General features: G+C 37.6%; 1 protein-coding gene and 2 long non-coding RNA genes across 5 annotated transcripts; 2 read left to right on the top strand and 1 right to left on the bottom strand.

Annotated features, from left to right (window-relative positions):
* The first annotated feature begins 1245 nt into the window (after positions 1 to 1245).
* Positions 1246 to 2639, top strand: LOC112166060. Of its 2 annotated transcripts, XR_002923104.2 has the most exons (4): positions 1246 to 1762; positions 1865 to 1943; positions 2349 to 2423; positions 2575 to 2639. It is a non-coding gene; the product is annotated as an uncharacterized LOC112166060 (long non-coding RNA). The 2 variants fall into 2 exon arrangements; XR_002923103.1 differs by lacking the exon at positions 2575 to 2639 and having other exon boundaries at positions 2349 to 2527.
* Positions 2640 to 3967: 1328 nt separating this feature from the next.
* On the top strand, positions 3968 to 8515 carry LOC112167533 (protein DNA-DAMAGE INDUCIBLE 1). Of its 2 annotated transcripts, none has more exons than XM_024304562.2 (16): positions 3968 to 4201; positions 4319 to 4351; positions 4585 to 4712; positions 4829 to 4928; positions 5150 to 5266; positions 5463 to 5528; positions 5727 to 5789; positions 5880 to 5924; positions 6192 to 6253; positions 6705 to 6798; positions 6897 to 6989; positions 7070 to 7139; positions 7247 to 7317; positions 7803 to 7860; positions 7955 to 7980; positions 8198 to 8515. In XM_024304562.2, the coding sequence occupies exons 1-16, from the start codon at positions 4136 to 4138 to the stop codon at positions 8324 to 8326; spliced, it is 1221 nt and encodes a 406-aa protein (XP_024160330.1). In that variant the 5' UTR covers positions 3968 to 4135; the 3' UTR covers positions 8327 to 8515. The 2 variants fall into 2 exon arrangements, with proteins under 2 accessions (XP_024160330.1, XP_024160329.1); XM_024304561.2 differs by having other exon boundaries at positions 3971 to 4201; positions 4820 to 4928.
* A 2178-nt stretch (positions 8516 to 10693) lies between these two features.
* On the bottom strand, positions 10694 to 11189 carry LOC121049484. Its single transcript, XR_005800449.1, has 2 exons — positions 11137 to 11189; positions 10694 to 11052 (listed from the first exon to the last, which is right to left on the bottom strand). It is a non-coding gene; the product is annotated as an uncharacterized LOC121049484 (long non-coding RNA).
* Between the last annotated feature and the right edge of the window lie 2802 nt (positions 11190 to 13991).

Genomic DNA, 13991 nt, shown 5'->3' on the forward strand with positions numbered 1-13991 from the left:
CTAGATCCTTCTAAACCCTATTACCACTAGTGGTTAAGTAACCTAGAATTTGAGCCAAACACAAAATAGAGATTTACTTGAACACATACAGGCCCAGTTTGGGATTGATTTTGGAGGTGCTTTTGAACCTAATTCTGCTTTTGGGCTAATGCTATGGTGTTTGGTAAAGTGTGTAGAAGCGGCTTTTGGTCCGAATTGATTCTCATCAAAGCTAAAATTGAGAAGCAGCCTACTACCAGCTTTGGAAAATTGCTTCATGGAAACACGGAGTGAACATGATTCATTTAATGAATTTTACTCTTTTTTCCGATTATGTCCTCATCTTTTAACCTTGACCCAGATAGGGTTTTATTATTCTCAGTTTCTCTCTTCCAGTCTTCCCAGCCTCCTTTACCGTCAAAACTCAAAACACCTTCTTCCCATCGATCAATCTCTCCTGTGTCTTCAAAACCCGATTCCGTCGCTCCTCCGCCACACGCCCCAAACCCAAAGCATTCCCGGACCTTCTTCAACCTCCTTTCGTACTTGGTAAGCTCCTCATCAGAACCACTCTCCACATCTTCCTTCTTTTTCCTCCTCCCAGCATATATTATCCCATTCGAAGTTCATTCTTTTTCCCGGATCTGTTCTAGTCATACAATCCGGTGAAAACCCCATTGACATGAGCGGCGGAGGGAACCGAGTAACCATCAATTTCACCTAATCACATCTTCCCGGATCTGTATCACCGCCTCTCTCTCTCTCTCTCAAACCCAGCAGCAAATTGAGTCGAAAGTTTGTGTCTTCTGCAAATCAAACTAACTGTAAGTCCTCTCCTTCTCCATCTTTCCCCAAATTTACAGTATATTGTTGTTGCACGCTTCGATTCACTGCACTTGTTATTGTTTGTCTCCTCTGAAGTTCTTAATTTTCCCCATATACGTCACCTGCAGATCAAGTAGCAACAGATCGAAACAACTAGCTTGTTATTGTTTGGTCAATTTGTGGTATTTTGGGTACCAAATTTCCACACACAGAGACGGGGTAAGTAAGATTCTGACACTTTTCAATTCAATTCCAGTCCCTCCAATTATTTCACCTTCTGATTTCATTTCTTTGATTATGATGCTACCTGGGTTTTTTTTTTTTTGGCTACTGGTTCTTTTATATGTATATATTTCAACCTTTGCATACTAGTGTGAAATTGATATATTCTGGTCCCTAGCTCTTTATTGAATCCTATGGTTTTAAACAAATTTGTGTATCCTTGGTTTGGTTCGTCCCGTTTAACTTTTCCTATAGTTATAATCTAATAAATGATGGCCAAAAATTATCTAAGACAATTTCTACCTGGTTTGATGGATGTGTTCTTCTTAACTAAGGGCACTTTTAGTAAACATGAAAGACTTATACCAATAGCTGAAAGATTTGGCTTGGACCCAGGAGCTGTCCTCGACAAAAGCTAGTACTTTTCCATATTATATCAATTGAACTAGTGATACAATTACTGCTACTAGCCATCTTATTTTCTTTTTCTGTGACTGCAAGATTGTTTATGCTCGTGCATATACATATGAGCATCAGTATAATATGCTTTTTGGTCTAGCTGCAAAAATGGCTAAAGAGCCATTAAGACTTCTGGTAAAGACTTTTGCCATCCAAACCTCTCTTATAATATAAAATGACCTGGATGATTAGTATGCTCATGTTTCAGGTTATGGATTCGGTGATTTCTCTCTTTCGAGTGGATGTTACTGGAAGAGGAGAACTTGGAGATCGCCAGGTCAGTTTCACAGGTTCCCTACAATGCCTATACTCACTTAGATCTTATGCTCTATGTCTTTATCCAAAATTTATATGACATAAAGCAAATTATTATCTGCAGCAAAAACTTGCACATATGCTTTCCCTTTTAATAAAGATTGCTGAGGAATTCAATGTTGCTGTCCACATGACAAACTACGGTAATCATTGATTTACCTAGTATGAAGTAGTTATATGTCTTTGGGACTCTGTTATGAAATTCCAACATGTTTAAAGTAATCAATGCATGTCCTTTTGGAGGCTTATTTGTGCATCTTACTGTTGTGCAGTATAGCTGATCCCGGTGTATATTGTAATACTGCTATTGTTCTGATATCATTATGGTTGTTGTTGTCACTGGAAAACATTATTTACTGAATTTTGGTATTGATATGGTTTTTCAAATGAGAGTTTTATTTTGGTATTGACTGAAATCATGGTTTGTGTTATGTTTTGTTTGGTTAGTATGTGTATATATGTAGACGCCAATCCCTTGTCAAATTATTTCAAATTTGAAACACAAAGATCTCTTAATTATTAAATTACTCTATCTGAGTTCATTGTAGTCCAAGTAGATAGATAGTTCCAAAGATGAAAATGTTGGCTCACTATGCAAAAGAGGAAGATGATGATGAAGTCCAGTAAGTTCATTCTTTGTTTATGTGATATATATTAGCTGTGTTCATATCATTTTTTTTTCTTTCTCATCCCCAAATCAGTTCTACTTCTTTGGCTTTGCAGCAACTTATTAACAGCTGACAAATTTTTTGGGCTGCAATCTATTGCTACAAGGTCGAGACCCAAAGACACCATCCTCGTCGTGATGAGGATGATAATATTGATGAAAATGAGCAAGAGAAGGATACAAATTTGTGTATTAGGAATTTCACATTTCACATTTCACATTTTGGATGTAAATTAATGTCTGATACTTGGAAACATATTTTGCTTATCTATGAATATTCTCAGTTTGTACTTTGAAATGCAATATATGATATTTCAATTGAAATATATGCCAGAACATGCAATAAGCTATAAAAATAATGAATGTGAAATAAATTTTCAAACCAGTGAAATTAAAAAATAATAAAAAATAAAAAATAGAGACGAAATGAATTTCGTCACCCATTGAGTGAGATTTGGCGGTTACCAAAAAATTTGGCTCCAATTTCTGAAATCTATCAAATTTCTGGATGCTAGATATCCACAAATGAAGGGTTATTTAGGACCATATAAAGGTGAGCGGTATCACCTTCCACATTTCCGTAGAGGTGATGAGCCGACCGGTCATAAAGAAATATTCAATCATGCACATTCTTCACTTAGAGGTGTTATTGAGCGCACTTTTGGGGTATGGAAGAAGAAATGGAGTATTTTATGTGATATGCCTCACTTTCCTTATGAAAAACTAGTTAAGATAGTTATTGCTACTATGGCTCTTCATAACTACATACGCAGATATGCTCAACGAGATATTGATTTTGATGAAAGTGGAAATTACTCAAGTGAAGAGACTAGTGAAGAGATAGAGGATAATGAACATGATGAAGATGGTTAAGAAATGCAATTGCACAAAGTCTAATGAATGCATCTACTTAGCATTTAGTTGGAAATTTCAAGTGACTTTAATTTATTTTGTGTAATGGTTCCCATTTTCACTATGGTCGGGAAATTAATCCAAATATTCTTGACTTATTTTGTGTAATAGTAAAACATAATATGCATATTGAAGAGTTTAAAGTAAATCTTTTATTCGGTCCAACCAAGGGTACAAGAATAATACATGAGAAATTTTTTTATTTGGTATAGTTACATAATCAAAAAACAAAATTAAGTATTTTAGTAGCATATCTTAGCATGTATGCCCATTTTGGTAATTATACCCAGCCAAAGCACTTTTGCCTTGCAACTTACCAAACACCTACAAATTGCTTTTTGTTCTCACAACACTTTTAAAAACAGTTTACCAAACACCTCAGCTGCTTCCTCTCACAGCAACTTCGGAAGTGATTCCTCTCACAGCAACGTCAGAAGTGATTCCTCTCACAGCACAGCAATTCCAAACTAAGCCACAGTTTTCACAATTAACCCAATTATACACCAAATTGCATGATGCATAGGACAAAACGCAGCGTTCAATGTCAATCAGAATGTATTTACAAAGTCCAAAGTCCCAATCCTTTTCTCACATGTTCTTCTTCTTCTTCTATTGGAAGACTTCTTCTTCAATTGGAAGACTTTAAAGGAAAGAAACCCAAACTCCACCATATCCAAACCCAAAGCTCCAACCTTTACATCATTCTCAGCACCCTTTACCTCTTCAACAAGAAACCAATCCAATCGGAGAACGAAGATGAAGATCACAGTAATGACCGCCGACGAGCAGATCATCAGCTTAGACGTCGATCCTCATGAGACTGTAAAACCCTAATTTCAGCTCACTTGATTTACTTGTGATGGTTTCAGCTTTCTGTAAAATTGGGCATGTTGGTGCTTTGCTTCTTTCAATTGATTTTCTGGGTTTTGGTTTTTATAGGTTGAAAACGTGAAAGCTCTGCTGGAGGTGGAGGTGAGAAACTTCTTGAACATTTTATCATTTATTGGTGTTATTTTCAAGTTTCATTGATGGGGTTTTGGGTGTTTGGCTATTGAATTGAAGTAAAGTTTGGATCTTTGTTTACTTGGGGAGTTAGGGGAACTAGTGAATAATATGGAATTTCAATGCAGATTTTATGTTTTTGATTAATTGATGGATAAGTGTATAGTGAATGCCTGACTTGTTTTGGTAATGTGAATGAGCAGACTCGGGTGCTGCTTCAGAATCAGCAGCTGCTGTATAATGGGAAGGAGGTTAGAAATTCCGAGAGACTGAGTGCACTCGGTGTCAAAGATGATGATTTAATAATGATGGTATCCAATGCCGTGTCTAGGTAGGCTCCATTTGCAAGAATTCTCAATAAAATTAACGAGTTTTGGGTGATGTCTTTACATTCCCTTGACGTTGTTCATGCATTTAATGAGACTTAATATATTTCAGTGCTTCCAGCAATGCACTGAGCTTCAATCCAGATGGGTCTGCTGCAAATCCACTAGCTTTCCAGCAGCAGATTAGGAATGATTCTAATGTGATAGCACAGTTGTTTCAGGTACGATGGTGATTTTTTTCTACAGTTTGTTTCTCTGGGTTTGGATGAGGTTGTCAACGCTCAGGGACATAGTTCATTCAAAGATACAGTAGTTAGATGAATTAATTTTTCTTTGATTTTTGCATTGTTGTTCTGAAAGTATAAACTGTCTGGTGTATAATTTTCAATGTTCATGCAATTGTTTTAATTCCAAAGATCTTACTGTTTAATGAATCTTACAGAGTGATCCTGAATTAGCACAAGTTATTCTTGGAGACGATCTCAATAGACTGCAGGAAGTTTTACGAGAGCGTTATCGCCAAAAATCTGAACATCGACGACAACAAGAGGAGGAGAATGTTAGTACCTTCAACCCCCCCTCTCTTCCCCCTTCTTCTCACAGTGATTGTGGCATAGTTAATGCTTTACATGGCTTCTAGTGTTAATCTACCGCCATAAGCACTAATATATACGTATGAGTGTATGGCAATTTTGGTATAATTTATCATTAGACTCTAATGATGAAGTTTCTGTCTACCTATATCTTGTGAGCAGGCTCTTCTTTTTGCAGACCCTTTTGATGTTGAAGCCCAGAAGAAGATTGAAGCTGCTATTCGCCAGGTTAGTCGTATTTTCTTTGTCAAAGTTGTGAAGTTCACTAATTATAATGTCATTCCACCATCTTTATTCATGTGATCCTATAGTTGTTCTTTCATATTATATGCTACTAGTTAACAGTAATGAAATTAATTCTCAACGCACATAATGTGAAATTTCATTTGTTCTGATGGTTTGCCGTATTGCTAATGTCTTTGACAGAAAGGAATTGATGAAAATTGGGCTGCTGCTCTTGAACATAACCCCGAAGCTTTTGCAAGGGTGGTATGTATGATTGCCAATCTCCGCCATCTTCTCTTCTTTATTGATTTATTTCTTTTAAGTTCTTTTCAGTTTGATGCTCTGTATTTTCAGGTTATGCTGTATGTAGACATGGAAGTTAATGGTGTCCCATTGAAGGTAATCTGAACATAATAGCCGGGATTTTCATATCTTTCATTTGAGTTTTTTGTAAGTGAGATGTCTAAATGAAGGGAGTATTTTTTGTTTCACTTGTGTTGCTCTCATGAGTATTTACTTAATTCAACCTCTTTGTTTTATGCACAATTTGATTGGAATTATCCACATCCATTGGTATTATCAGTTACTCAACTCCTATTTTGCTGGATGTATTTGTTCAAAACAAAATTACATAGTTTGATGATTTATTTATTTTACTTGTTCCAGGCATTTGTTGATAGTGGAGCACAGTCAACAATTATATCAAAAAGCTGTGCTGAGCGTTGTGGGTATGAGCTGTCTTAAAATAATACAGTAATTTCTTTCTGCTGGTTGTTTGGTAAACTGATTTGCATATGTTGATCTTGATTTCATATAATTAACTTGATGGGAATCCCATTGCATATACTTTTTTTTTGGGATTAATACATGTGGATTTAATGTATATATTGACCTGTTATCATGAATTGTTTCAAGGTCTATTTGGGTTTGCAATTTAGGTGTCAAATGCTATCCTTCTTGTTGGCTATACATCCTTTGCTATTAGCTGTTTGGTTGTATACCCTGGGTTTGTGTAACAAAAGATACTATACTTACTCGAATTGACATTTTGAGATAGGCCTTATAGATAAATCTGTGAAAGGATCGACTTGGGAACTCTTTATTGCATTAGGAATGCTGTTGGTTTTGTATTTATATTAATACAAAGGGCTAATATAGTGTTAGTTTTGAATTGTCTAGATTGTTGAGGCTTTTAGATCAACGTTACAAGGGCATTGCTCATGGAGTTGGTCAATCAGAGATATTAGGTCGAATACACGTAGCTCCTATCAAGGTACCAGTCTGATAAAAACCTTTCATATCATTTTATACTGTTTCTTTGAGATGGTTAAGTGATAGGCTTTTCTTTAACAATGATAACATTGTCTGTAGATTGGAAATAATTTTTACCCCTGCTCCTTCCTGGTACTGGATGCTACTAATATAGAGTTCCTCTTTGGGTTGGATATGCTTCGAAAGCATCAGGTGAAGCCCACAGTCCAATGATGTAACTTGATAAAAGTTTTCCATGTTTGTTACTCTTCTGACCTTGCCTATGTTTTCAGTGCAGTATAGACTTGAAGGATAATGTGTTGAGAGTTGGTGGGGGAGAAGTCTCTGTCCCATTTTTACAAGGTTTGTTCTATGATCTCCCTTGTATGTTTGACTGGCTTCTTTTGCAAACCCATTAATATTTTCTTAATTCCTTAAGGAGGTTTGTCTATTTGATGTACTAATTTCAGAAAAAGACTTGCCATCTCGGTTTCTGGATGAAGGAAAGTTGTTCCAGGAAGCATCCAGCTCAGGAGCTCCTGTAAGTACTTAGAGTGACCATTTCTTTGATTCCTTACATCAATCTGTTGTAGTTATATTTAGTGAATACACACCTCATTTTCGATTTAGTATACTTTTGAGACATCGCACTCACTAGGATATGCTTAGGGTCTTGCAGGAAGTTTTTAAAATTTAGGAAGACAGTTGACCTGTTAAGAAAAATAAGTTGGAATTATTGTGAAGCATCAGAGCTTCAAGGGGGAAACTTATCAACCAGATCAAGGAAAACTAAGGAAATGCTACCAACAGAATTCAGCAGCCAAAGCTAAAAGAAATGTCATTCCCTCTCAACTAAATCCACAGTCATGAGACCCTTCCAAATATGCTTTTAATAAACCATCACCAATTGGGTTATTAGCTGCAGCTCCAGACCTAGTCTAGTCTAAATAGGAAGGCATGTAAATTAGTTATTTTCTAGTTAAGTACTTATTGTCTCTTCATTTGCTCATTGTAACCTTTCTATAGGTGATAGCTGGAACTACAGATAAGACCAAAAGTGTATCAACTGGAGGGCAATCATCTGGTTAGTTTTGGAAATTGGCTTTCTTTAGCATGGGGTTACTTGATGGATGAGGGAAAACTGATTTTTTTTTTCTTTTCTTTTAACTTTGATCCAGGAAGTGCTCGTCCTGATACAAGTCAGGTAAAATTTCTCTACATGCTAACTTTTGTCAAGAATTTCAACCTCTGTTTTACCATTTACAGATAGTTAATCTCAGCTGTTCTTAAGCTCTTTCCACCCATCAGCTTTTACTTTTAATTCCATTATTGTTACAAATCATGCTATTTGTGCACTTCGTTGATGAATCAGCAAGAAGTTTGTGGTCAATAGTCATTTTTTGATAATGTTGTGGTTGCAGGGACCTGATTTCGAAGCTAAAGTTGCAAAGCTAGTTGAGCTAGGGTTTGGGAGAGATGCAGTAATACAAGCTCTTAAATTTTTTGATGGCAATGAAGAACAAGCCGCAGGGTTTCTCTTTGGGGGCTGAGTTAATTTATAGACATTTAAAATTCATAAATCAGTGGAATGATGCAAGATCATACTTTGGGTATTTAAGGTTACCCGTTCATTTAGTTGGTTGATACCCATAAAGCAATGTTGCAACTTACATGAGATTGACGATGCAATTTACATGAGTAAACCATTTGCAGTTCCAAGACGACTGCCTTTCAAGTGATTTCTTGAGTTTTAGTTTCCATGTTGCTAAATTTAGATGTCCAGTGTTTTTGAAATCAAGTCGGCACAACTCGCCGTATAGAGATCGGTTGCCTTGTGGAAAACTTTGTATGTCAAACTACTAGCAATTTTGAAAAATCTATGATGACAGCAAAAATTGTTAGCATACCATCATCCGAGTTCTGAAGATGACTGCTACCCAAAATTGAAATTCGATCTTGTCACTTTTCCGAGGAAGCTATTAACTTTGTTCTGGCACTAGAGCCACGCTAACCCTGTATGGGAGGAGTTATTTGATCTGAAACCATCGGGTAAGAAAATAAGCTCTTGACTAATAGAACATCATACAACATATGGGGTGAAGAAAAAATAGCAAATATGAAGAAAAAAACATTAGAATTTGTTCCACAAAATCGATCATCACAAGAATTAAGACCGTCATTTTTGCGTCGGCGTCAAAGATGATGGTATGGTGTTAAGCTGTCATGACTACCAAGTTTTTCCCTCAATATCATGATTCTACAAAAGATGACACAATGAGAAAGCTGAACTGATCAGTAAACTATGCAAACACTCTGCAGCCTCGATGTCTACTGAGGGGACTGAATTGCCAACATTGTCGATTGAGGTGAAAACTCGCAACACTACCCATGTATTCCAATAATTTGGACCATCCATGCCAGAATACACCAACCAAATACGTTCATCATCACATTTACCTAGGAAATAGTCAAAAACAAGTGAAGAAGTACGGAATATTCCCTGCAGTTCATGTAACACCTTATATGGCTTGAAGATACCATTTGAATCCAACTGATAAGCAACAAGCTCTTTGCCATTATGAGGCATTCCAATTAAAAATCCCCCAACTTCTACAACAGCCTTAAACCCCTCATTCGGGAATTCGTGGGGGGTATCCTCCCATTTCTCTTGATGAGTATCAAAAATGTACGACCCCAACTTGGTGTTAATAATAAGCTTGTGCCCCCAAGCAAAGTGGTTATGCACAAAAAGTTTTGTGTCATGTAATGATTTATTATAACAAGGGGGATCAGGAAGATGTTTCCAAGATTGGTGGAGGGGATCAAAAACCTTAAATTTGGGGCGCTGATCATCATCAAGTTCTTCTGAATATGGTCTTTTGGTGAGAACATAAATTTTCTCCTCAATAGTGGTCACGATAGGAATGGTCTTAGCTTTTGGATCAATCAACATGGGAATGACACCGTTGCACATGGTGATCAATGGACGGTTTGGGACAGTGGGATTAAAGGAATAAATATCCAAGTTCGGCATAGGAAAACATCTGCCATTGGCATCACAATGCAGGCTTCGATCCACTCTTTCGCCCCCAACCATATACGATTTGGAACCGAGAGTTATGTGTCATTCTCCTTGGAATTGGACTTGGATGACCTTCTTCAGGAAAGCTATGCGCAACTTCAAACTTAGGCTTGGGAGAGCTCCTTTCGCAGAATTCTGTACTATTTACTCGGCATAGTCGTTTGCCTATACTCAAGTACAAAAACCAATCCCTTTCCTGTGGCATGGTTTTCAAATGATGGCACAAGGCAGAAGTAAAGGAAACTACTGATTTATCCTCACTATCGGCATCTATTATTTCCGAACTGGCCTCAACATTGGCAGAGATGACTGGATTGCCAGCAATATCATATGAAACAGAAATTCGAAACACTGTAACACATGTATAAGCAGAATGCGTAACATCCAATCCTGAACATACCAACCACAAAAGACCGCCATCACATTTACCCAAGAAAAATTGGCAGTTCCTTGGAATAGGGCCCTGAATCTCATGTAGCACCTGATCAGGCTCCCGGCGGTTCCAGTCTGATTCCATCTCATAATTAGCAACAATCTGATATCTGCCCTCCCTCTTATACACGCCAATTACAAAATCCCTGAAATTCTGCACCAACTAAAAATTCCTTCAATTTTACATCATCCCTGAACGACCTAAACCCCTCATTTAGGTGTTCATTCTCGTCATTAACATCTTTGTAACTTGGAGGATAAGGGAGAAGTCTCCAAGATTTGTGAAGGGGATCAAATTGCTTAAAAGAGCGAGCGTGACTGTCAAGAACAGAGAGTTTGTTCCCAAGGGTGAACAATTTAACACCGGGAGTCCGGGATAGAAGGAAATCAAGGAATAAATATCTTTAAGCCGGAAAGGACTAGAAATATTTACTGCATGGGAATCGAAAACATGCACAACTTCAAGCTGAGTCTTCTTCGACTGGCTCCCTCTTCCGCAGAGTTCCTAATGTTCAAACGCCATAGTTGCTTACCTATATCCCAGTACAGAAACAAATCCTTCTTCTTCTTCTTCTTCTTCTTCTCCGGCGGTGGCTGCACTTTCAAAGTTACTCTTTCATCAAACTTGGGCTGATTCGAAGAACATAAATGTTTACCAATATTTAGACGGCATGGCTTGCGATCCCTCATCTTCTTGGCATGTGGAAAAACACTTGTCTTCAGCATCGTCTTCAACATTTCTTTCTCTTCAACAATAGCACACTTGACAGAAAGAAATCAAGTAAAATATAAGGACTGAAAAACAATGAGTGAATATTATGAATCAAATAGCAGAGATATTTCTACCTGAGAAACTTTGTTGGAGTAGCGGTGCAGACTGCAGAGACAAGAGAAGGCCGGCAGCAGGGTCTAGGGTTCATTTTTTTTTTTTCCTTCATCTTAGTTTAGGTATCTGTTGGTAAGTTTGATTTAAAATTAAATATTAAATCTCAATTTGAGCGGAAGTTAAATGAGATCGCCGCTGAATGAGAACAAAATATTAACATTAAACTTTTTGTTTTAATTCTTTTTCTTTCTTTTAACCCTAAACCCACATATGTATCCAATTTTTTTCTGTAAACCTAGAAATAAACATAGGAGCTAGGCGCCTCACCAACACCAAAAGCAAAATATAAAACCTGTAGACTCTTCTTTCTGCTGCCAGTATAGCTTCAACATAGTTTCTGAGGTTAAATCTCTATTATTTGCTTGCACATATCCTCTTTAACTTCATTTTCGTTTCATTTCTTGTCATCTACTTAATTTTTAATTGTTTTTTTTGGGTGGGTCTACGCAGGTCAAAGAAGCTTGAATAATGAGCAAAATGTGGAAGACGATGCTAAAGAATGACTGGTTTTCATACGTGCGTCGACCGTGCCCTGGTCTAAACATTACTAAACCTTTGTGTTCTCGTGTCCTAGATATTTTGAAGACGATGACAATGCCTCGGCAGAAGAAGGATTGGTATTTGTAGATGATTGTTAGTAATTGGGGGAGTAAGTCTGAGATATGGCGTCCGTCTTAATATAGATGAATTCTGCAGAAAGAGGAGCTCTCTATTTGAGCTTGTGCATGATTTTGGACCTTTTGATGAATCCTGTTTCGGAACTTGTGTCCAAACTTGTATAACTTTGGGTCCCAATTTGTATATGGTGAATTCTCAAAACAAGATTGAGGGTTATTTTTTTGATCCGGCTAACCCAGATGGTCCATGCATCCGCCGCTTGGAGCATGCCACCATTCCGAGACTAGTTGATCCCAGATTGTTCATGTATGGAGAGAATGTCATCGTCTGCACCATTGAGAACAAAATTTATGTTCTTGCCAAATATGCTCATGAAGTTGAGGATAATCATCAGCAGCCTCCCCTCTTTAAGGTTTATGATCCTCTTTAAGCAGTATCGTCCTATTGCACTCACTAATTTTGTCTTCAAAATTATCCCAAAGATTCTTGCACTTCGTTTGTCTTCCATTGCAGCCCGCATCATCTCGCCTCAACAACATGCTTTTGTTGCGGGTAGAAATACTTCGGATTGCATCATGTTGACTTCGGAGTGCTTTAACCTATTGGATTCTAAATGTCATGGTGGGAATGTGGCAATAAAGGTTGATATTACAAAGGCCTTTGATACTCTATCATGGGAATTTCTATTGCATGTTCTTCAAGCATTTGGTTTTAATGCTACTTTCGTGCAGTGGGTCAGAGCTCTCCTTCTTTCTGCCAAGCTTTCAATTTTAATCAATGGGAGATCTGTGGGTTATTTCTCATGCAAACGAGGGGTTAGACAAGGCGACCCACTCTCTCCTTTACTTTTTTGTTTGGCAGAGGAAGTCCTTAGTCGTGGTGTTTCTGAACTGGTCACTACTCGGCGGTTGAGGCTCATATCTTCCCCAAGAAGCACTCTATCTCCTTCTCATGTTTTATTTGCTGATTATTATTTTTTGTCGTGGTGACAAGCTCAATCTGTTGACAATTATGAAGTTTTTTGAAGAATACGGTTGTGCTTCTGGGCAAAACATTAACAAACAGAAGTCTCAGGTGTTTCTTGGAAAGCAATTGTTTCAATGTCGACATTCTATTGCTTCTTCCAGGGGTATTCCGTTGGGTTCAGTTTCCTTCACTTACTTGGGTGCCCCAATCTTCAAAGGGAAACCTCGTGTCTCTTATTTTAAGCCAATTGTGGACAAGATAAGGTTGCGGTTCTCTAGTTGGATGGGATCAATATTATCCATGGCAGGGCGACTCCAGCTTATAAAATCAGTTATTTTTAGCATGCTTGTGTACACTTTTCAAGTGTATGCATGGCCGGTGTCTTTGCTTCGTCGTATTGAAGGTTGGTGCCGTAATTTTCTTTGGACAGGGTCAACTGAAAAGCGTGGGTATCCTTTGGTATCATGGAAGTCCTGTTGCTCCCCAGTTGATGAAGGTGGCTTGGGACTTAAGCAATTGGTGCTGCTTGACCAGTCCTTATTGTTAAAGCGTTGCTGGGAAATTTATTCTTCTAAATATGAAGGTTCCTCTTTTATACAGCCGTTTTTCTACCCGACGTTCATATACTCCCTCATCTATATGGCCTGGTGTGCGTAAGTTTTGGTCTACTGTCGAAGAGAATTCTCAATGGTTGATTGGCTCAGGTGAAAAAATTTCTTTTTGGAGGGGCAATTTTCTTGGAAGGCCTGTTATTGATTTCTTTGGGGATAATGTTGCGTTGTTTGGTGATATTGACAATTCTGTGGCAGACTTTGTTGATAATGGTTCTTGGAATTTTCCTGAGCTTTTGGAATTACATTTTCCTGCTTTGTGTGCTATGATTAGACGAGTTCCAATTGCTACTAATCCTAAGATGGAAGATAAGTTAATCTGGTCTTCTTACTCTTCTGGGGAGCTAACAGCAAAGCAAGCTTTTCAATTTATACATCAACCCTCTCCTTCTTTGCGATGGGGTAAGCATATATGGTCCAAATTTATTTTGCCTCAAATGTCCCTTCTTACTTGGAAGGTGCTGCGAGGTAGAATTATTTTTGATGATTTTTTACAGAGACGGGGAGTTTCATTGGCTTCACGTTATGTTCTTTGTGGTGTTAACACCGAATCTATTAGCCATATTTTTCTTCAATGCTCATTTACTGCTGCAATATGGAACAACATATTTTCTTTATTT

The sequence above is a fragment of the Rosa chinensis genome, chromosome 5 (assembly GCF_002994745.2).
Source record: "Rosa chinensis cultivar Old Blush chromosome 5, RchiOBHm-V2, whole genome shotgun sequence".
NCBI lineage: Eukaryota > Viridiplantae > Streptophyta > Magnoliopsida > Rosales > Rosaceae > Rosa > Rosa chinensis.

Excerpts from the sequence above, each read along its gene's own strand:
- LOC112167533 (XM_024304561.2), top strand. The coding sequence starts at position 4,136 with ATGAAGATCACAGTAATGACCGCCGACGAGCAGATCATCAGCTTAGAC. Across the intron at positions 5,790-5,879 it reads CCGAAGCTTTTGCAAGGGTG|GTTATGCTGTATGTAGACAT; the intron begins GTATGTATGATT and ends CTGTATTTTCAG. Across the intron at positions 6,254-6,704 it reads AGCTGTGCTGAGCGTTGTGG|ATTGTTGAGGCTTTTAGATC; the intron begins GTATGAGCTGTC and ends TGAATTGTCTAG.